Source organism: Chelonia mydas, chromosome 19 (genome assembly GCF_015237465.2).
Source record: "Chelonia mydas isolate rCheMyd1 chromosome 19, rCheMyd1.pri.v2, whole genome shotgun sequence".
In the NCBI taxonomy this organism is placed as follows: Eukaryota; Metazoa; Chordata; order Testudines; family Cheloniidae; genus Chelonia; species Chelonia mydas.
Window position 1 is genome coordinate 10552675 of NC_051259.2, and position 22723 is coordinate 10575397.

At 62.2% G+C, this 22723-nt stretch overlaps 1 protein-coding gene across 1 annotated transcript; it reads left to right on the top strand.

The window, feature by feature from the left end:
* Positions 1-3192: 3192 nt before the first annotated feature.
* On the top strand, positions 3193-22710 carry SYTL1 (synaptotagmin like 1). The gene is made up of 15 exons (XM_037881760.2): positions 3193-3330; positions 9505-9969; positions 12702-12850; positions 13398-13503; positions 14170-14218; positions 15380-15425; positions 15594-15679; positions 17455-17574; positions 18077-18243; positions 19395-19494; positions 19928-20089; positions 20390-20468; positions 21092-21191; positions 21570-21775; positions 22371-22710. The coding sequence occupies exons 2-15, from the start codon at positions 9842-9844 to the stop codon at positions 22508-22510; spliced, it is 1638 nt and encodes a 545-aa protein (XP_037737688.1). The 5' UTR covers positions 3193-3330; positions 9505-9841; the 3' UTR covers positions 22511-22710.
* The last annotated feature ends 13 nt before the right edge of the window (positions 22711-22723 follow it).

A 22723-nucleotide genomic window follows, 5' to 3' on the forward strand; every position in this document is an offset into this window, starting at 1 on the left:
GGGGCGGGGGCGGAAAATATTGCTACAATTTCAAAACTCCCCTTTTCGAGGCCTGACTGAGACACTGCTGGTATAAAAAGTGGGTGTGTGGAGCGGGGGGAGAATGAGGGGCCTTACGGGACAGTGCCCAAGGAACGTCCCGAGGTGTCGGTGGGGGAGCAGAGCGCTCTGGAGGGAAGCAACAGCCCTTTCCTGGTGACAAAGAGCGAGCGGGGAGTCTTGAGAACTAAGCTCTGGATGTCTTCCAGGAGGTGGGGAGCACCTGGGCCTCCCCGGCCAAGCTCTCTGCCTTGCCACAGGGCAGCAGTGAGCCCCTGGCACCAGTCTCTTTGCAGAGACTCCCTCACCCCAAGCCCCGGGGTGTTTTCCAGCTGTGCTGGGCGTCTGGATGCCATTAGTCACTAGGAGCAGACTGCCTGGCTGCTGAGAGGGACCGTCAGCTGCTTCCTTCTTCCCCAGTGATCTCCACGTAAATCGAGAGAACGACTTGCCCGGTCGGGGGAGCGTCTGCTTTGGGGGAACCACCTGCTTGCTGGCACAAGGGTGCCAGCACGGAGGTGGCACTGCCAGGAGAATTCTGCACAGCTCCCAGACGGCTCTGACGCAGCCGGATCCCCTTGGTCTTTCTTTTAAAGGCCGGGAGTGGGGAGGGAGGTGCTTTTGTTCCGAGAGGTATTTCCTGTGACCTCGAGCAGGAAAACATCCCGGTAGCATTTTGGGGGCAGTGTGTGGGGGTGGGGGTGGGGGGAGAAGCTCACACAGCTGGAGTCCTGAGTGATATTGTCAGGGCACTGCTGGGAGGAAGCTCACACTGTGTGTGCGTGTGTGTGTGAAATCTGTCATTGTAAGGGCACTGCAGAACGGACGATGGGTTCTGCAGGCTGGACTGGCCGGGGGGTCACACGGCGCCCCCTGGCAACCTTCAAAAAGAGGCCTCTCATCCCCCCCACAGCAGTGAAACTCCCCCCTTCCTGTCAGAGGCTGCTGAGAAGTGGAGGTGCCCCCTGGGTAGGGGCCCCCGGATGCACTGGCCCTGTCTGGCATCTCCCCTAGTCGCCAGGGCAGGAGAGCGGCTGATGGAGCAGGAGACCCCCCGGGAGGCAGCGGGACTGGAGACTCTCAGGTGCAGACAGGCTGGTTGGCGCTCCTGCCTCACGGGTGCTGGAGCCTTCACAAGAGCTCAAGCGTGCCCCCTTGTGGCCACAGAGGACTGGAGCCCGATGCCCGAGGTGCGAGGCCTTCCTAGGCGGGGTTGGGTGGGTTTGTGCCCACTGCTTTGTGCCCCCGCAGCCTGGCCGAGTGGCAGAAAGCGAGCCAGGGCCGGGGAGAGGCAGGTACCCAGGGGGAGGATGCAGGATCTGAGCAGGCCCTAGTCTGCGTCCTGCAGCCCTGTGTGGAGCAAGGAGCTGTCCGTGAGACTGGTCCTTGCCCCTCACGTCTGGTGGAAGCCAGCAGGAGACCTATTGCTGGAGACGGTTAATGGATCCGTTAGAGAGAGAGAGGCAGGGCCAGATTAACGCAGGGGCTTTAGGGGCTGCAGCCGAGGATCTCAGCCTAAGGGGGGCCCCACAACAGGCCTGCTGACATGGGGGGCAAAGGGGACAATTGCCTGTTCGACTTAAAAGAGCCCAGAGGCCCTGGCCACTGCTGGCAGTGCAGTGGGGCTAAGGCAGGCTTCCTGCCTGCCCTCGCTCCGCGCCGCTCCTGGAAGCATCCAGCACGTCCCTGCAGCCCCCGGGGGCGGGGTGTGTGTGTGTCTCCATGTGCTGCTCCCGCCTGAGTGCCGACTCCGCAGCTCCCATTGGCTGGGAACTGCTGCCAGTAGGAGCTGTGGGGGCAGTGGCATGCTGCAGAGACCCCCCTGACTCCCCCTCCTAGGAGCCAGAGGGGTGTGCCGGTTGGTTTTGGGAGCCACCTGACGTAAGGGCCGACCCCTTGACCCCCTCCTGCATCCCCGCCCCCTGCCGCAGCCTAGAGCCTGCACCCTCTCCCACACCCAAACTCCCACCCAGAGCCCACATCCTCTCCCACACCCAAACTCCTTCCCAGAGCCCACATCCTCTCCCGCACCCAAACTCCCACCCAGAGCCCACATCCTCTCCCACACCCAAACTCCTTCCCAGAGCCCACATCCCCTCCAACACCCAAACTCCTTCCCAGAGCCCACATCCTCTCCCGCACCCAAACTCCCACCCAGAGCCCACATCCCCTCCCACACCCAAACTCCCACCCAGAGCCCACACCCACTCAGATAGGGCCCCCACAAAATCGAATAGCCCTGGACTCACAGGAGAGTTAATCCGGCCCTGAAGAGAGGTGCTGACCGCTGGGGTTAGGGGATTCTGGATCCTGACCCCTGCCTTGGGACCGGGTACTCGGGGTACTCGCCTTCTAAACAGTGAGTCAGGAGCCACAGACTTCAGTTCTGCGGCTCCCGATAGGGCCCCAAAGCCACCTGCTGAGGGTGGGCAGAACTCTCCTCCTGAACCCCTCAACCACGGACAGCCCCGGGGTGTGCCGAGGGGGCGAAGGACCTGGCTGCAGACACCAGTGGGGCTGCATCCCCCTCTAGCCGGAGGGGGAGAGAGCAGTGGGCCAGGGGCACCGTGGCCAGCTGCGTGTCGAGGCGACTCACGCGAGCGACGCCCCGGCGGGCGCGGCCTGTGGAACTGAGCCGAGGCTGGCTCATAGATACCCCCCACCCACACCCACACGCTGGGATGGCAACGGCTCCCTGGTGGGGTGGTCAGCTGTGCCCCATCTGGGCGCAGCCAGGATGTAGGCTCAGCTTGATTTATCCCTGGCAGCTACTGGGAGCACCCCCCGGGGCCTGGCCTGGCAGGGAGGGTGGGCAGCGATTCAGAAGGGAAGGGATGGGGGGGGTCTCTGTATGGTGCTGGCACCCAGGGCCCCCCCATCAGGATCAGGCCCCCTCGTGCTGGCTGGCGGCCCGTGACCCTGCCCTGATGAGCTCCTGGTCCAGCCGGGTCTCTCTGGGTTGCGGAGACTCCGCAGTGTGCGCGGCTGGGCTCTTCGGCTGTGCCACCCCCTCGTGTCTGACACCGCCCAGTCCGGTCCGGCGGGCGGCTCTTGCTCCAGGCCCTAGTTTCCTCTCGGCTCTGTGGGTAGGTGTTTCCTCCCCTCTGCGGTTGACTCAGCCTTAGGTTGGCTGCTGTGTAGCTTTGCAAACACAGCAGGGGTGGGGGTGACGGAAGAGAGCAAACTTCTGCTCCTCCAGAGGAGGCTCAGGGCCCCTGGAGAGGTCCCTGCGAGGCCCCAGCTCACCTGGCCGCCTTCTCCTCCCTCCAGCCTAGGCGCCCACCTGGACAGGTAACGCACCTCCTGCGCTCTCCACCTGTTGCCAAGATTGGCGGGGTTTGGGGAGCCTGAACCTCCAGGAGTATGATGCAGCCACCCCCTCCTGCATGCCCTGCAGGCCTTGGACCTCACCCCTTCCCTGCAGAGGGGGAACCCCTGGTCCCGGTGGGGTGGCTGGTCGGTATGGGGAGGCAGTGCTTCGAGCTGACCTCACGGTGCCAGCTGGCAGGTATTTCCTCTCCTGGGTCCTGTTCAGACACGAATGCCTGGCTGGTCTCTTGGGAAATCTGTGGTGTGCGGGGTGGGGGGTGGGGAGCTGGCTCCAGAGACTGCCCTGCTTCTCTGCAGCATGGCAGGGGTACCCACCCCATCTTCCACCTTCCTGCCTGGAGCACTGGCCGTGCTACTGCCAGGGGACCTGGTTACCTGGAGCCCCAGCCCCTGGTCTCGTCAGCAGGAGGTGTGCCGCTCTCCCAGGCAAAGGGGCTGGGGTCTAGTTGGGGGGTGCGGATCCGTAGTCACTGGGGGTTGGGAGCGCTCGGCTTACTGGGCCCAAGGCTCCACTTCGGTGGGGACTGGGTTTGTGCAGGAGTCGGCGTAGCTGCCATGCTGTGGGTGCTGTCCTCTGGCTGGGATCGGAGACCACGGTCCTACTCCTGCGATGGCAAGTGGTCAGGGTGGAAAACAAAGACCCAGAGAACTGGATGGAAAGCAGGGATGTACATATCTCTGTGCACCTAGTGGTGGGGTGTGCTGTGAAACAGCTGCCGCGTTTCACCCCAGAGGTGGCCGCATTGCAGTGCTGAAGCATAGAGAGCCTGGTGCCTGGCCGAGAGTCGTTCAAGCTTGGGAAGTGCTCTGGGTGCGGTTTGTGTTTCAGCTCGCAGTGCAGTGCTCTGGAGGGACGGGAGCGGGTTTGCATGGAGCCGGGGTGGGGTGGGGGGGCATACGCCAGGTTTGCTTCGGGTGTCTGCGCATGGCGACGGGGCCGAGGGCGCGGGTGTACGTGGGTGTTGCTGGAGAGCCGCGCTCCCTGGTTCAGCCGATTTTATTTGGGGCACTATACTGAGCGGCTTTCATAAACAAACGGGGCTGGCTTCCCCCACCCCCAGACCCTCTGTGTGTGTATGCGCCACCCACCAGCGTCCCAGCCGGGCACGGCCGCAGAGCCGCAGCGAGCGTGTCTCTAGCGGGATGGTCAGACCTCAGCCTCTGTTTTGATTCCTGGTGCAGCGGGCGGCCGCTCTGGAGGAGAGGCGCGTGGGCTTCATTTGCAGCAGGCAGTAAACAGGATGCTGCCCGCGGTGGAGATCAGCCTGCAGCCCATGGAGGCAGAGAGCTGCGTGGAATTAACAAGACAGCGGGAACCTCCTCCAGAAGGTGCTGCCGGTGCCCTGGGCCTCCCCAGCTCCGGCCCCAACTGCTTCATTTGCTGCTGAAATGCAGCCACCTCTGGGGTGGGGGAACAGGGCTCAGCCAAGCCCGCTGGCCCATGCCTCCCCATCCTCTTTCTATGTGCCATGAAATCCCGGACGGCCGGAGAGCGCAGGCAAGGCCTTGGTTTGTTCGGTCTCTTCCCAGAGACCCCAGCTTCTGTGTCTTGGAAGGGCGAAAGGTGGAGCAGTGGGCTGGGCCAGGAGTCAGCCACTCTTCTCCTCTGCGGTCGGCTTTGCTTTCACCTGTCCCAGGATCTCTATGCAGGGGGGACCCACCCTCTCCCCTGACTTTTGTCTCGGCACCGGTGGGACTGCAGCTCCCGGGTCGCTCAATCCCGGGGGCTCCATATAACCGGGAATCCTTCAGGTCCAGGGCTTCCACCGATGGGGAGGAGGGACAGGGCGAGGGGTAGGGGATGGAGAGAGGGTGCTTGTGAGTCTGGGGCCGGGGGGGTGCAAGGGGAGGGCAGGGGCTGCATGCTGTGTGTTGAGGGGATGTGGAGACGGGCCCCTGTTCTGTGGGGGCCTCCATGGACCATTCCCCGGGGGAGCAGGGCCGCCCCGAGGCCCAGGAGGGACCTGTGTAGAGCTGAGGGGAGACTCCCCGCTGGGAGAGGCCCATGGAGCCCAGGGCCCCCAGCCCGCCCTGGGGCTCGTCCCGGGGGCAGCGCGGGCACCAGGTCCCTATGGTGTGCTCAGAGACGGGGCAGTGACGGGCTCCGGTGAGAGCAAGGCAAAGATGCCCCCACTCCCGGGGGGCTGGCAGGGACTCCCGAGGGGCAGCTCCTGGCTAGCCCCAGAGGACAGGGGGGCATGGCAGGGGAATCAAAGCCAGGTCTCTGCCCTGGAGGTGGGGGGACATGACCCTCTGAGAGGGAGGCCTCAGGTCCGGCCATGGGGACCCCCGGCCTGGCAGCGGGGCTGGAGGGGGAGTTGGGCCTCTCCCCTGCCCTGCTCCTGCCCCACCACTGGAGGGAGGGTGCAGCTGGCATGCCCGCTTCCCGGTGCCATCCAGCCCGGGCCTGCACGGGGTTGGGGCGGCAGGCTGGGACCTGCTACTGGCTTCCTGCTTTCCTTGTCCACCCCCCGCCCCGCCCCCACGCAAGCAGGGTGGGGCATGGGGGCAGGGAGAGCGCTGGCAGCTGGCAGCGGGCCGCAGGGACCCGCTGGCGATGCTGGGGCTGCCCAGTGGTCCCTGCTCCCCACCCCCAGGTGGGCCACACACAGCGCCTGGGGGAAATGCCAGCTCCCTGGTCCTGCCCCTGCCAGGTGAACAATCCAGGCTGCACCTCCCTGCCTGGCACAGGGCCCAGTGGAAGGCAAATCCCGCACTGGATTCCTGGTTTGGGCTGGCTTCCAGCCCTGCTCCTCCCTAGGTACTGGCTCAGTGCCCAGCCCCCATCAGCCGGAGAGGGGGAACTGTCCTTGCCCGGAGTAAGTTGTCGGGGGGGGCTCGCCGTAGTGCTGGTGCTGGCACATTTCAGTGCCCTGGTGGTGCCACGGGCCCGGCGCGCGCTGCGTGACAAGGGTTGCTCCTTTGACTCTGCAAATGTTTTCCTTCTGGGAGGGGCGCTGCATTGGTCCCAATCTCCCTCCCCCGCTGGCTGTCCCGTTAAATCCCAGCTGCTCAGGACTGGGGATGGCACAGAGCCCAGACTGACGGGTGCAACCCCCGCCCCGGCGCAGCTGGTACCCTTCCACCAGCAGCTGGACACCTGGCACCTGCCTGGTCTGCGCTATGCCCGTGTGGGCCCGCCATGGGCCTCACGCTGCCTGCCCACAACTGGCCTCCACCTCCACGCCGGGTTCCAGGCTTACACTGCATTACGCTTGCCGCCCCCAACCCTAGACCCTAGCTGATTGGCAGCTCTGGGCAGCATCCCGTCAGCCAGCTGGAGTCCTTGGAGCAAGCAAGCCCTCTGACTGGCCCCCGGGCTGGCTCCCCGAAGCCCTGCTTAGCTCTGCCCCACCGGCGGCCAGAGGCCATTCTCCGTGGCCCTCGATTAGATGGGCCCAGTGAGGGGAAGGGTCACGCGGCAAGTGGGGGAAAGAACTCGGAGGGTTTCTGGCTCCTAGTCTCATGGTCAGTCCACTAGGCCACGCGGGGTGAGCAAAGGCCAGGCCGCTGGCAAGGGCAAATTCGGAGCCTGGCTCTGTTGCTGCCCCTTTCCTGCCCCAGTGTGACATGCAATCTTGTTTCCTCTTCGTGCCGTTTCCTGGCACGCAGCAGCCTGGGCGATGCCCCTTAGCCCCCACAAGCTGCTTCTGTTGCAACCGCCTTCTATCCTGTCATGGCAGGCTCTTTCTCAACGCAAATTGCAGGGACAGGTCTGCGCAGGTCGCTTGCTGTGTGGCAACAGCCAAGCGCATCTGCAGCCCAGGAGGTAAGCCAAAGTCAGGGCTTGGCTCTTGGCGCTCTGTGTAAGAGGAGTTTGGGGGGGCTCAGTCCAGTTCCTGCTGGCCAGTTGTCCCCATCCCAGAAACCACCATTGCACCTGGCACCAACTAGCTCCTACGTGGGCGGTCTTGGGGACTGAATGCCCCTCTGGCCCCCAAAGGGGGAAGCCCCAGCCCTACCGTGTGCCCTTGAAAAGTCCCTCACCCTGGTGTCGTGCCGCTGTGCTGCAATGCGACCGGGGAATGCACCAGCCCTTAAAGATACAGCGAGGCGCTTTAATGCGCCAGGAAAGGTTCCCCTTCCCGCTGCCCCCTGGAAAACCCTGGGAATGACTGGCACTCTCCGGGCCATCACCCCCCAGGGCGCAGCCCCGGAATCCCCTTCCTTAGAAGTTTTTAAGGTCAGGCTTGACAAAGCCCTGGCTGGGATGATTTAGTTGGGATTGGTCCTGCTCTGGGCAGGGGGTTGGACTAGATGGCCTCCTGAGGTCCCTTCCAACCTGATATTCTATGATTCCATGTTTCTATGATTCTAACACGGGCAGAGCTCGCTCTGAGCAAACACCCTGGGCAAACACAGAGACAGCTGGCTGCGAGGGGGACTGGCTCCTGACGGTTGAGTGGGCTGGCCCAGAGGCAGGGACAGGGGCTCCTGTGCTGCGTCTGGCTTGTGGATTTAGTGGGGACCCAGGAGTGGGCTGACTGGGTCGCCGGGCGCTGGGATCTCTCACCCATGTGGCTGGCCAGGGCTCCAGGGTGCTACTCTTGGGCTGATTCTTGGTTTTACCATTTGGGCCACATAAAACCCTGGTGCAAGCTGGGGTGACTCCTACTGACAAGGGTGGGAATTGCATCCCCTTCCTCCAGGCCTGAGTCCAGCCCAGCACCATGTCGCATCCCCTGTACTGCGAATGTCCGGAGAAAGCTGAGTGGGGACAGCGCTGTGGGGACCCTGCTGCCGTGCAGCTAAGGCGACAGTGAGTGACCCAGGAGATCGAGGTTCTGTTCTTGGCTCCGCCACTCCTGCTCTGGGGCAAACTGTTGCCCCGTTCTGGGCCTCAGTTTCTCCCTCTGCAATAAGACCCACCCCTGGCGAGGCTCTGCTAACCGATGGCTGAGGTGCAGCAAGATCTTAGCCTGGAAGGGGACAGAGAAATTCCAGACGTTTTATTGTTAGTCCTTCCTTCAGATCTGGCTCGGTGGCTGCTCCCGTTGTAGCCGCAGACGGCTGGACAGTCCATCCCCGCTGGGAGACCAGGGGCTGCTGAGCTCTTGCTTTGCCAGACTCCCGAACTATCTGGGAGCCAGCGCCTCGATCCCGTTCCCCACAGCGCCTCCTGCTGGACGAGGCTGAGGCTGGGCTGGCTGCGCTTTCCCCCTCGCGGGCGATTCGCCTGCCCGTTGCCTCCTGCGGGGAGGCGGCGGAGCGGGGCGGTTACGACACCCGGATGTCTGGCTGGAGCGTTTGCTGCAGGCAGTTGAAGTTGCTGGTTTGTGTGGGTGGGGTGGAGGCAGGGGAGGAAGGCCTCTGCTGCTGGCAGATCTGCCCGGCAGGTGCCGGTTACGAGGCTCTTCCATCCCCAGGAGGGGGCCATCTGCCTGCAGGGGGTCAGAAGGCCAGGTCGGACGTACCCTTCTGCCCCCGCAGGGCCGGGCTCGTGCAGGGTGAGCCTGGCAAAGGTCAGGGCGTACCTGGCTTCGAGTGGCCACAATGGGCCCGGCGAGCCCTTGCGAGGGGCGTCCCCGGTGTCTGAGGGCTGGGCCACAGATGCTCGGGCATTCTGAGCCCGGGTGGGGGGCCCAGGACCTCCTGTGGGCTGACAGCCTGAGCAACTCGCGCCTCGCTTTCCCGGCTAGCAGGGCGTTCTGCGGCGGGGGGGGTTACTGATTGGCAGCGAGACCAATACGTTGTTATGGACCTGCTGGGGCTCCTGGAGACTCGTTTAGTGGAGGGGAGATGGGGGCCGTGTGCGGGGGCGTGGGCAAGGGTGACGCTGCAGATGAGCAACGGCTGGGGACAGGGACGCCAGGCTCTGTACCTGAGCCAGAGGCCCTAGACACACCCTGCAGCTCCAGCTTCCCCTCCCAGGCTGCTGGCAGCTGAGCGAAAGGTGAATGGCGTTAGCTGGCTGTGGGAGTTAGCACACGCACACCCCAGCCACGGGCGCATGGGAGACCCGGAGTGAGCGTGTCTGACTTCTGGGTTTGCCCGGTTCTGCTGCCAGGGTCCCTCAGAAGCCGAGACCCGTTCGGGAAGTGGTGACCGGTCCCCAGGCCCCTTCCTTCCCCGCATGCTCCTGCATCAAGAGGGGATCTGGGGTGGTCCTCACCTCTTCTGGCCTTGTCTCCGCAGGCCGTCGAGATGGAGCGTGCCCTGCTGACGGGCCCACGGAGCGGTGCGGACCGGAGCTGAGGGCTGCCACCTGCTTCCCCGCCCCCGCGTTGGGCGCGCCTTGCTACCTTTGGGCCCTGGCAAAGTGGCAGAATGGCTCTAGCGGACGGCTGCCCGTCATCCCCCTGGTTCTGCGGCGGGCAGTGACGGGGTGAAGGCACCTGGGACTGAGGGGCCAGGGCTGACCTCGCGGCTTGTTCCTGGGCTTGCTGTGCGTCGGGAGGAGAGCCCCGCGGGAGAGGCGTGGCTCTGCCCCGGGCAGTACCAGTCCCGCTCCCCGGGCACAGCCAGCCTCACCATGGCCCAGGACATTGACACAGATGCGCTGCTCGATCTGAGCTTCTTGACGGAAGAAGAGCACGAGGCTATTGTGGAGGTGCTGAGCAGGGACTCGCGGCTCAGGGTGCTGGAGGAAGGACGCATCAGGTGAGCCCAGGAGATGCTGTCGGGTGCACGCCTGGTCTGCCCACGCATCTGCGGTGGGGTTAGTTCAGCTGGGGCAGGCCCCCACGGGGAGGCTTTCATTCCAGTTTGAGCGGCTTATTTCTTTTTGGCTTAAACGGGTCCCCGGTTGACTTAAGCTCGAGCCGAGCCAGCGGGAAGCCGAGCGGCCACACAGCCGTTGAGCTGGGTGGGTTAGCGCTAGGTCCTCATGGCAGAAAGATGGGATTGTACATAAGCCTGCTTGTGTCCCTGGGGCCCCAACTCACAGGGGGTCTTTACCTTGGTGTGTCAAATAGTAATACCTGGCTCTCATCAGCAGAGCTGAAAGCCATTTACAAAGGACATCAGCATCAATATCCCCCTTTGTAGAGATGGGGAAACTGAGGCACGGAGCGGGGCCGTGACTTGCCCACAGCCACCCGGCAGCAGAGCCAGGAATAGCACCCCGGTCTGCTAAATCCAGTCTGGTGCTCTATCCATTAGGCCACATTGCCTCCCAAGTCAACGGCAACACTAGACCCCCCACCTGGGATTAACCTCAGCTAGCTCCATGGAGGTAAAATCTACAGGTGCCTTGGTGCCGCTCGGATTTTGCATTGAGCTGGCGCTCTGGCTGTAAGGACCCACCTCTCTCTGCAGTGAGGAGGCGCGGTTGTGCGGGTATCTTCGCTCTGCCCTCGCTGGGAGAAGGAGCCACGTATCACGGCGTGTGCATATTCTCGGCCCCTCTACTTTGTTCACTGCTGGGCACCTTGGCTGCGTCCTCACGAGGTTCAAAGGCTCATTTTTAGGATCCGCTTTGACCAGCCAACACACGTTAAACCTGCAACTGCCCGGTCCACGCTGGGATCAGGGAACACGTCTTTCAAAAGACACCTTGTTCCCATCGATGGACGGAGTCCGAGTGTAGACAGGGGTTTGTGATCTTAAGATTTTATCCTGCTGCCCGTCACCTTGGTGTCTGAGCACGTAAAATCCATGGCATAGAAGTCCCTAGTGGATTTCCTGGAGACTCTGACTCTCCTCTCTCTACAGGTTAAAAACTCTGCTTGAGGGAGGATTGTTAGTTTGGTTTTTTAAGATTAATTTTCTGGGTTTTGTTGTTTGGTAGTAGGGGTTTGGGGTGCACGGGGTGTCGGTTTGGGGTGCAGGGCGATCAGTGTCATGGTTTGGGGTACAGCAGAGTCAGCATCATGGTTTGGGGCACAGGAGGGTGAGCATTGGGGTTTGGGATACAGGAGGCATCAGGGTTGGGGTGCAGGGGATCTGCATTGGGGTTTAGGGTACAGGGGGTTGCCAGTGTTGGGGTACAGGGAGATCAGCATTGGGGTTTGGGGTATGGGGGTACCAGCATTAGGATGCAGGGTGATAAGCATTGGAGTATAGGGGGATCACCTTTGTGCTGCAGGGGTGTCAGTGTCAGGGTTTGGGGCAGAGAGGGGATCTGCGTTGGGGTGCAGGGGGATCAGCATTGGGGTTTGGTGTACAGGGGGTACCAGCGTTGGGGTGCAGAGCAGAGAGGGGATCAACATTGGGGTGCAGGGGGGATCAACATTGGGGTTTAGGGTACAGGTGGTGCCAGCATTGGGGTGCAGGGAGATCAGCATTGGGGTTTGGGATACAGGAGGCATCAGGGTTGGGGTGCAGGGGATCTGCATTGGGGTTTGGGGTACAGGGGGTTGCCAGTGTTGGGGTACAGGGAGATCAGCATTGGGGTTTGGGGTATGGGGGTACCAGCATTAGGATGCAGGGTGATAAGCATTGGAGTATAGGGGGATCACCTTTGTGCTGCAGGGGTGTCAGTGTCAGGGTTTGGGGCAGAGAGGGGATCTGCGTTGGGGTGCAGGGGGATCAGCATTGGGGTTTGGCGTACAGGGGGTACCAGCGTTGGGGTGCAGAGCAGAGAGGGGATCAACATTGGGGTGCAGGGGGGATCAACATTGGGGTTTAGGGTACAGGTGGTGCCAGCATTGGGGTGCAGGGAGATCAGCATTGGGGTTTGGGGTACAGGAGGCATCAGGGTTGGGGTGCAGGGGATCTGCATTGGGGTTTGGGGTACAGGGGGTTGCCAGTGTTGGGGTACAGGGAGATCAGCTTTGGGGTATGGGGGTACCAGCATTAGGATGCAGGGTGATAAGCATTGGAGTATAGGGGGATCACCTTTGGGCTGCAGGGGTGTCAGTGTCAGGGTTTGGGGCAGAGAGGGGATCAGCGTCGGGGTGCAGGGGGATCAGCACTGGGGTACAGGGGGATAAGCGTTGAGGTTTGGGGTACAGGGGATAGAAGCGGGTGCCGGTGCTGGGCGTGTCATTCTTACCGTGGAAAGGCTTTAGCAAAGCAGAAGGATTTGCCTTTGCCGAGTTTCTTTAAGCTGCTCAGACTCTGTGGCCTGATCCCCCTCTGGAAGTTTGCACCGTTCGCCTACGGGGCGTGTTGGCTGGCCGGGTGGGACCTTGGGGGAGAGCCTGGGGCTGGCTGTGGGCAGCTAATGTGTTTGTAGGGGGGGTTCAGCCCTCGTTGAGTACTGGTCATGTCTCCTGGCCAACAGGGGATGGGTAGAACAGACGGTAGGGGGGAAATGGAAGCCCAGCTGCTGATCTGAAGCAGGTGGACACTAGCAGTGGGCTGTGGTTGCTAGTCCCTCCCGGGTGCCGTGATGGGACGAGTATGTTTCCGGGAAGTGGCTCAAACATTCCCCCTCTCCTTGCCCCCAGCAAACTGCGCGAGTCCGTTTCTGATCCCACCCAGCTGAAGATCCTGACGGGGGACTGGTTCTGCGAGGTCCGCTCCAAGCGCCACCGGCACAATCACTTCGGTTCTGATCTCGTTCGGGCCTCCATCCGCAGGAAGAAGAAACCCAAAGGTAAGAGCTGGGAGAGGGTCTGGCCTCTGGGGTCTCAGGGGAGCTTCTGCTGGGTGCCTGATGGAGGAGAGGGACCCAGCACTGAACGCTGCCTAAGCTGGTGCATGCTGGTCAAATCCTCAGGGAGCCTCGCAGCAATCCCATCATGTGTTGCACGCCCTTGCTGCAATTCTGAAAACGGGGGGAGGCCCTGCCCGCCCAGGATCAAAGAAAGTCGTCTGCATCTGACCAATGGTGAGCTGCCCAGCCCGAAATCCCAGGGTCAGCTGCCCGTATGTCCGTGAGCCTCTGCCAGGCTAGCATGGCAGAGGTGTCCTGACTCTCACAGCTGCATCCAGTTGTGTGCCAGCCTGCCCTGGTGTGGGGCTGTCCCCATCTAGTGGCTGCAGCTTGCCGAGAGGCTGGCGAGGGACCTGGCTTTGTCCCGTGGGGACGTCGTGCCCTAGAGGCCCCGATTTCAGTGAGCAGGGAATCCGACGCTGGGACAGGACAGGGAGGGGGAGAGGTTGCTTCAGTCCCTTTAAATTTCCATGATCCCTGTGAGCAGGTGAGCGGGGGCCGAAGCACAGTGCCAGCGTGGGGGACCTGGAGGTGATCAGTGAGCCAGCATTCGAGGAGGAGGGTACGTTTGATGTGCCGGATGCTGAGGACAGGTGAGAAGCTTTTTGGCTTAGAGGCCCAAAGTGGAGAGAGGAGGAATTGTGTGTGTGTGCGGGTGGGTGTGTGCGTCTGCATGCCTCTTTCCAGTTGTGTGAGGGGAAGGAGTGTGCATTTGTGGGTGTCAGTTTCCTGACGCCACGCACCCTTTAGCTGTGTGCGTGACGGGAGCAGCCTTGGTAGGCTGGTAGCGAGCGGGAGCGGCTGCAGGCGGTGACTCGGGCCCCAGGGAGAGGAGTGTGGAAGGGGCTCATTCATGGGGTGTAGGGAGGGTTTTGTGGGTGAAGGAGAATCTCCACTGGCTGGGAGCAGGGTTAGCGAGGGGCCTGCTGCTGCTTGCATCCTCCCTGACTGTAAAGCTGGCTGTTTCCTTCCATTAGGGGGACAGGGAGAAATGGATGGGGCGGACGGGGGGAGGTTGAAACAGACACCTGGGCGGATGCGGGAAAGAAGCAGAAACAGAGGGGGAGATAAATAAGTGGGAAGCCAGCGAATGGGGGCAGGGAGAGACGGATGGACAGCCCCAGCCGGAGGCTGCCTCACTTTTGGAAGAAGGGTCTATGAAGAGCAGGGCGGTGCACCCGCTTCCTGGAGGAGGAAGCCAGACATCTTGGTAGCCTGGAGACTTGTCCAGAAAGACTAATCGTTTTCTCCTCTCGCAGGCTTCCCCAAGAGGCTGCTCACCAGCTGCCCCATCCCATAGAGGCTCAGGTCAGTTGCGCCTTGTGACGTGGGCAATTTAGAGGTGTCCTCACAGGAATTACTGCCCCCCACCCTGGTGCAGACCCGCCCTTGTCTAGTGAGGCGCTCACGAGCAGGGTGGCAGCCCGAGGCCATGTGTCGGCGTCTGGGCCTTCGTTTTGTGTTAAATGCTGAAGCAGTGACGTGGGGGCTGCCGGGTTACAATCGCAAGAGGCTGGGAAATGCAAAAGCCGGGCTGCCTGGCTGCGTGGAAGTAACATATGAAGCTGCACATTTAACCAGAAAAGCAGGCTCAGAAATGTCTACAGACGTCCAACCCGCTGGAGTTACTGTTACTGGCGGGCTGTGCCTTGACTTGCCCTTTTCAGACTCTCATTCCTTAGCCAGTCTCCATTATCTTTGCAGGAAAAGGGGTTTTGCCCTGAATGTCCTTGGTTCTTTCCCCACCGCTCCCAAAGGCAGTGGGTGGGGAAAGACAGTGATCTGATACATGGAGGCGTTCCAGCGGGCTTTGGAGTTTATCAAATAGAAGCCAGTCCCAGAGAGCACAATTCTTCCCATCAGTGGGTGACTCCAAAGGGTTAATAGTAGAGCTGGGCTCAGATGCGGATCTGGATCCGAGCCTTCCCAGAGCCCCAGGCCCAGCCCTGCCCCCAGCCTGGGCCCCAGACCCTGGCCCGGCCACGGCTCTGCTCCTGGTCCCAGAGCCAACCCCAGCCTCAGCCCCCTTACCCTGTCCGCCCCCCCTTCCCCACCAAGCTACGGCCCCCACTCCTGGCCCTGGCTCTTGGGTGTGTGTATATGTGGACAAGGATGGCGGGGTGGGGGGGGGACCGTGAACAGTTTGGGGACCACTGCTTTGAAGAGTATAAACTGCACTTCCAGAGCAAACCTTCCTCAGCCTGCAGATTTAAATTTACAAGGCAGCTGTTTCGAATATACACATAATATTGAAAGTGGTGTGTGTGTGTGTGTGTGTGTGTTGCTTTTTTGCTGCTGTCATTGTTACTTGGTGAACTTCCTAGTTCTGCGACATCACAGTCTGAAGATCTTGGATAGTAATTAATGTGATTTGCATATGCGGATCAGCCCAACAAGAATGTATTTCCCCAAAGAGCCCATATAAGTGGAGCTGGCCTGTTTCTTTAACCAGTTTTCTTGTCTCTGTAGGAGGACACAAGTCAGTCTAGCAAGCAGGAGGCTGAGGGCAAGCCAGGTAAATGTCCCTGCAGCCTGTTGCAATTGTATGGGGAAATGGGATGTTGTAGGGTCCCCATCCTGTAGGTCTCTCGGCCCGGTGCCCCGCGTGTGGGCGGCGGGCCCCGGGGTATTCTGACCTCGTGTCCCACAGAGCAACCCAAACGCCTCCTCTTTGTTAATGCAGAGAGCACCAATCCGTTCTACCCACTGAATGCAGAGGAAGAAGAGGTGGATACTGATCCGTCCCCGGACAGCCTCGTCACAGGACAGGTAGGAAGGTGCTTGGGGTTGCCCCTGGGCTTTTTATGTTCTAGACAAACCCCAGTACAGAAATCCTCACCCCCCAATCCCTGCTCTCCATCCCCACCTGCGTCACTTACTGACAGGGCCAGTCATGGCTGGGGTCCCTGCCACATATTCTCCCCATCTCATAACTGGGGCAGTGAAAAAAACCCAGGTGTCCTACAACAACTTGCTGATTGGTGCAAAGCGGGCTGGCACTCACCCACACAAGAGAGCATTAAAGCAGCTTAAAATGGCTTCAAAACAGTTATTTTAAATGCAGCTCATCATAGAATCATAGACTATCAGGGTTGGAAGGGACCTCAGGAGGTCATCTACTCCAACCCCCTGCTCAAAGCAGGACCAATCCCCAACTAAATCATCCCAGCCAGGGCTTTGTCAAGCCTGGGCTTAAAAATATCTAACGAAGGAGATTCCTTAGCTCATACAACAACGTGTGGGGCTGGCTGCTGTGGGGGGTGAGTTGCAGATGTCCCTGTGCCGTACTGGGCGGGGTGGGGGGTGGGATGCTACATCTGTCCCTGTGTAGGGGTGCGTGTGACACTTTTCGGGGCTATCTGAGATGTCGGGGGTGAATCACCACCTGCTTATAGCCAGAGGGAGCCCTGTCTGTGCCCACCGGTGCTCTGCTCTGGGCTCTCCCTGTGCAGGCTGACAATATATCCCTCCTGCTCCCTTGTCTTCTGCACAGCCCCAGTGCACCCCGATCTGCGGCCTCCAGGGACGCCATGCACCCCAGTTCACAGAGTTCAATGCTCTCCGTTGCACAAGGCACTTGGCCTGGTCTAGCACAAACCCAAACTGGTGCTTCTGTAGTGGAGCGTCAGCGTCAAAGAAACACAGGTCTCGGGGTCGAGAAGCACAAGGTTACAGGTCAAAGGAAAACGAACACGCAGGCTAGAGCCTGGATTTCATAGCAAGGTCCTGTCCTGGCGGAGAAGGTGTTTCTCACTGTGCAGTGCTCGGCCAGGCCTGAACGCCGGGAGCCACCTTACAGGAGTATATCGAATGGTTCCTTCCTAACGGAGCCCAACTTTTGCTCTTTCTTCGTCTCGTATCAGTTCCAGCCCCTTGTCTCTTACCCGCGGGGTCCCCTAGTCAGAGACTTTCCTTGGGGTTCTTTTGTCGCTGTAACGCCAGACAGTCCAACGCCGGCCGGCTTCAGGGGTGTCCATTGTTTTTGGTGTTGGGTGATTTACCCTGGAGACCTCCCCCCACCTCGTCTCAGGTGACAAGTTTCACTTCGGCCGCTGGGACACCTGATCTCCCCCATGTCCTATACCTCTCAGACCGGTTCCCCTACAAACACCGCGTGCTAACCAGGCCGGCCAGCTGTTCTTCGCTTTCGGCTGCCCCACCCCACGACCCCGTCGGTGAAACAGGGAGACGCTGGTCGGTACAGGGGTGAAACACCTGCCTGGCTCTGTACTGGCATGGGCACTGCAGCCCGTTCAGGCAAAGAGCTCAGTGTCGCTCCAAACAAGAACCGGCCCTGCGGTGACCCAGCTCTTGGCCTACGGGCAGGGTCAAGAAGGCCCCTCTCCCCGGGGGGTCAGGAATGCCCAGGTGGCCCCTGCTCGGCACGCACGTGGGCTACTGAAACGGCCAGCACGGAGCAGTGTGGGAGTCGGGAGGCTGGGCCATTGCTCTGTCTTGGCCCTGGTCCCTGGGTTGGGGCTGTGCGGGGAGGCGCATGTCCGGTTCACGGCTCACTCGGGGCCGGTTTGCTTTGTGTTCCCCAGAGTAACGGGGCCTTTCAAAACGGCCAGGAAGCCAGTGCCGGGTCACCCCCAAAGAGCAACAGCGTGGATCCCGTGAACAAACTGATGAGCTCCTCTGTATCCAGCCTCAGCTCGTCCACGGTATGGGCCAGGGCTGGGGATGAAAACCAGGGGTGGGCTGGAGTGGAAGGCTGTTGGCAACTGGGGCAAAGGGTTGGGTGGAGAGCTGTTGCCGACCAGTCATTGGTTGCCGACCAGTCATTGGTTGGCAGCTGGAGCGGGACGGATGAGTGCTGGCCCTCTGTGTACTCTGAAGCCTACTGAGGTGTGTGCCAGGCCTCTGCTTGTCCATTTGATAGTCCCTTGCCCATGCACGGGTCGCTGCAGCTGGTAGGTCAGGAGTGGGCTCAGCACTTGGCCCCTTGGGCTCTGTGGTGGGGGATTTTAAGGCCGTGTCCCCATCACATGATGCAGGATTTTGCCGTGTTTCAAGGGGCCGTTAACGTGGTCCCAGCTTGGGCACCCCTCTGCGTCTCTCCTCCTGTCTCCACTTGCATTCCACCTGCTCTGCCTGTGGGGGGGTCCCTCCCTGCCCCCCTCCCCAGTCTGACCCTCCTGCTCTGACCCCCTCCCACACCTGCAGCTGAGTGGCAGCATGATGAGTTTGTACAGCGACAGCGACGTGGGGAACGTGGAGGTGCGCGGCTGCATCCAGTTCGCCCTGCAGTACGAGGCCAGGAAGAAGGAGCTGCAGATCCAGGTCATCCAGTGCCGGGACCTGGCCGAGGCCAAGAAGCAGCGATCGGACCCGTGAGTGCCGCGGTGGGGCAGGGCCCGGCGGGCTCGGCCCTCCCGTCCTGACGTGCTTAGGCTCAGATGGCCCTGCCAATGCCCAGACCAAGGGCATGGTCACAGGGGCTTTCCGCCCTTCCCCCAACCCCACTGCACCATGGCGCTGGGAAGCCAAACAGCCCCTGTTGGTCAGAGTGCCCTGTCCAGGTGGTCCTGCCCCTGGGGGAACCCCTCCCTGCCCCCCAGCTGAGAAACCAGGTGGCCTTAGGCTGAGAGCTCCCCGCAGAATCAGGACTCCTTGATTCTTTGTTCTGCCCCAGCCTCCCTTTGTTGCCTGCAACCCCCACCCCCAGACACCGATCAGGGCTGGCTGCCCGCCCTGCCCCCAGACCTGGCTGGAGGGGGGCCTTAACCCCCTCCTAGCTCTGGGGCTTCCCCAGCCTGCTTCAGGCCTGAGCAGCCCACACAGCTCAGGGGCGCTGAGGCTACAGGACCCATGGGAGCTGGCTATTCAGCAGGGAGTGCGTCTTTGGGGCTGCACAGACCAGTGACTCAGGGAGGGGGCAGCAGGCCTGGGGAGTGAAAGGTAACAGCCTGGCCAGGCACTGTCCTGCCTCCCTCTCTTCCCCCCCCGCCCCGGACCCCGCCTGCAGTTTCAGGTGTTCAAAGGGATTCCCCTCCATTGTCCTGGCCTAGCAGCTTGTGCTGGGCACTGTTCAACAGCTGCTTGGCTGCCGCAGAGAGGTGGCTGCATGTCAGTGGTGGGTGAAATGAGATCTGTAGAAAGCCACCAGCCCAGACTGCTAATGGCCAGCCGCAAATGCCAAGGTGCCCCCCCCCCATCCCCCATTAACTGTGCTGGGCCAGAGAAAACGGCCACACCCGTAGTCTGGACACACTTCTACCGGTGTAACGATCCCACAGAGCAGTCCAGCTGGACGAGATGTACGCTGTCCGTTAGCCGCATACCTGCGTCTACATTAGGGGCTGCTCCAGGATAACTGCCCCTAACTGACAGAGCTACACTGGGACGGAACTGGTACATGCCTATCCGGGAGCCTGGGTCAGCGTCTGCCCCCATCTCCCCGGGAGCCCTGGGTCAGCGTGTGCCCCCCGCACCCTCCCAGGAGCCCTGGGTCAGCGTGCGCCCCTCTCTCCCCGGCTTCCAGGTATGTCAAGAGCTACCTCCTGCCAGACAAATCCAACAGCAAGCGCAAAACGACTGTCAAAAAGCGGAGCCTGGACCCCATCTTCAACGAGACCCTCAAGGTAAGCAGGGTGGGGGCGGGGGCGGGGGCTGGGGCAGGGCATGGGCCCTTCCCCCTGCGGAAACCAGAGGGGCTTGACCAGGAGCTGCTCTCTGGCTAAGAGGCACTGAGGGGAGGACAGTGCAGGGGGCAGGTGCGGCTCCGTGGAGGCTGGGGAAGGGGGGTTGTTCTTAGGAAGGGGTTGGGGTCTGGCCCCCCAGTAGCTGCTGGAGGCTTGGTCCTTTGGGCAGTGAAGCTTCCATGGACTGCATGGGGCTGAGCGTTGGCCTGGGAAGCAGGGGGGAGGGGTACATTCCCCCCCACCCCAAAGGGCATCTACTCAGCACTGGGGAGGTGGGGTGGGGGGTGCTGCAGTGTAGGGCCGGGTTGCCCCTGAGCACTGCCCACTAGGCACCATTGTTCCCAGCATCTTCTCTCTTGCCGTCGCTCTGCAGTACAAGATCGAGCAGCTGGAGCTCCAGGGCCGGATCCTGAACCTGTCCGTCTGGCACCACGACTCCTTGGGGCGTAACCTCTTCATGGGGGAGGTCGAGCTCGAGCTCAGCTCCTGGGACTGGAGCAACACGGGCCCAGCGTGGTTCAACCTGCAGCCCAGGGTGAGGGACGGCCAGCAGGCCCCGGATTCTCCTTTGCCCCGTTATCTCCACTGCCCTCGCTCAGGCCCAGGGATTAGCGTGTGACCTGCCGAGCGAGCCCCCCAGCTGCCAGCCCCCGGAGCTTTGCTGGGGCCCAAGCCAGCTGTGCTTTAATTAAGACACACACCCCGTCCCCGGGACCAGAGAACAGGCGCTGCCCAATGTCTTTCCCGGTTGCACGTGTCCCCCTCCCCAGCTGGTCTTGCGGCTCTCAGCCATAGGCCTCTCCTGCTAACTCTGCTTCTGCTCCTTCCCCGTCAGATGCGGGTCTTGCCCGACCTTCTCGGCAGCAGGGGCAAGCTGCTCTTCGCACTAAAGTTCATCCCCGCGGGCACTGACGGTGAGACTGGGCATGTCCCTCGCCTGCACGGACCTCAGGCTAGTGCGCCCCCCGGCCCCCGAGCTGTAGGATCTGTGAACCCAGTGACTACCAGGTCCCTCTCTATTTACTGGGCTCAGCCCTGAGTGGGAGCCCGGCTCCCACCCCGAGCTGGGGATTACTCAGCTCTGCAGTGGTAGGCAGCTAGTGGCCCCGGCTGGAATGGGACTGTCCCTGGGGCAGGGCAGATGCCGTGCCCAGGTGCCCCCCCTCACCTCCCCAGGGGCATGCACAGGAATAAAAATGTGGCCACTTTTGGAGGGGCACTTTCTGTGCCGCCCTGCAACTGGAGGAGCTGACCTCCCCCTCGCCCTGCCAGGGAACTGCTTTTCCGCACACCAGCTGGAGGAGCTGGATCTCCCCCCCACAGGCCCAGGGCCAGATTAGCGGTCATCTCCCCCACCCTGGCCCCAGACTAGTGTAGCTGGCTCTCCCCCCACAGCCAGGATAGCTGGTTCTCACCCCTCCCCCTGCAGCCAGAGGAGCTTGCTCTCCTTGCCCTGACCCCAGAGGAGTGCTGTGTCCCCCGCCCCCTTTGCACAGGTCCTTGCCCCCCCATCACTGTTCTTTCACCTCTCTTCCAGGGGCTGGGCTCCCTCCCACGGGGGAGCTGCACATCTGGGTGAAGGCAGCTCAGAGCCTCATTCCCAGCCGGAGCGGCACCCTGGACTCCTTCATTCAGTGGTAAGGGTGGGGGGCTGCGCCCATGAGGGGGGCAGGCAGGGCTGGAGCGGAGGGAGACAGGCTGGAGGTATGGGGTGCCCGGTAGCCATGCCACGCTGCAGTTGGGCTCAGGGTGGTGCCAGGCTCTCTGCTGCAGAGATTGTGGGACAGGAGTATGGGGCCTCTACCCCTCCGCTAACACCACCACCCCCCCACCTCTGAGCCCCCCCTTCTCCCCTGGCCTCAGCAGTTCACAGGCCAGAGCAGCAGGGGACCCGCTTTCTTCCTGCACCCCCACGCCCTGGGCTCTTGTGCAGGGGAACCACCCATCAGCCCCCTCGTGCCCGGTCATGGCCCCGTGCCCTGGGCTCCCCCCTCAGGCTGCGCTTCCCCCTCCAGCTACGTCCTGCCCGACGACAGCAGGACGAGCTGCCAGAAGACGCGGGTGGTGAAGCGGAGCCTGAGCCCCGTGTTCAACCACACCATGGTGTACGACGGGTTCCAGGCCAAGGACCTGAGCGAGGCCTGCGCCGAGTTCACCGTCTGGGAGCACGAGACCTTCTCCAAGCACCAGCTGGGCGGCATCCGGCTCAGCCTGGGCACAGGTGAGCAGGCGCCCGGCGGGTGATGCCACGCAAGGTGCATTCCTGGCCATGGAGTGGGGCAGGCAGGCGGGTCCTGCGTGCCAGGGAAGGGTGGCGCCTGCAGGGGGCCGGGTTAGGCTGTACTGGCATGGGCACCTCTGCCCTACAGTGTATGTGTTCCAGGGGTGGCGAGTGGCACCCCTGCCCCAAGGCTGTCCCAGAGCGCCAGCCCCTGCTGCTTCCCTAACCCCCCTCCTCGCACTTTCATCATCTCTGGGATTTCCCGAACAGCAGGCCTAGGCCTAGGCCGTGCCCACGGTCCCTGTTCGACTCGATTCCTCTGCTGGGGGCACACAACGCCAGGCTGTTTCTGCATCCAGGGCAGGGGCTAGGACTCTCTGCCCAGGCAGTCACAGCTTGGCCTAGACCTGCCCTGGGGAAGGGGGCCGTGGGCGGATACAGAGAGGATGAAGTGGGGCTGGCCGCTGGTGCCCTAGGGCAGGGCCTGCTGGAGAGTGGGGTGCGTGGGAGAGACCCCTGCCCCCCAGCAGGGGCTACGGTGGGCTCAGACCCTCCTGCGCCCAGCCGCTGAGGGTGCCGCTTTGTCGTCCCGCAGGAAGCAGCTACGGGCTCCCGGTGGCGTGGATGGACTCCACGGAGGAGGAGCGGCAGGTCTGGGAGAGGCTGCTGGCAGAGCCCCGCCAGTGGATAGAAACCCTGCTGCCCCTGCGGACGAACCTCACCCCCCGGACTTAGCCCCTCGCGCCGGTGCTGGCTCTGAACGCCGCACCCGGCCCCTGCTTCAGGGGGACGGTGAGCCCATCGCGCCAGGAGGCAGCTGCCCCCCGGCTGGGAATTGCCGGGCCCGGACTAGAGAGGAACCGAGCTGCCGGGGCACAGGCCCGGCCTCTCCCTGTGTGACTGTACAGAAAATAAACCCCACGGGGCTGGGGGAAGATCTGTGCCCAC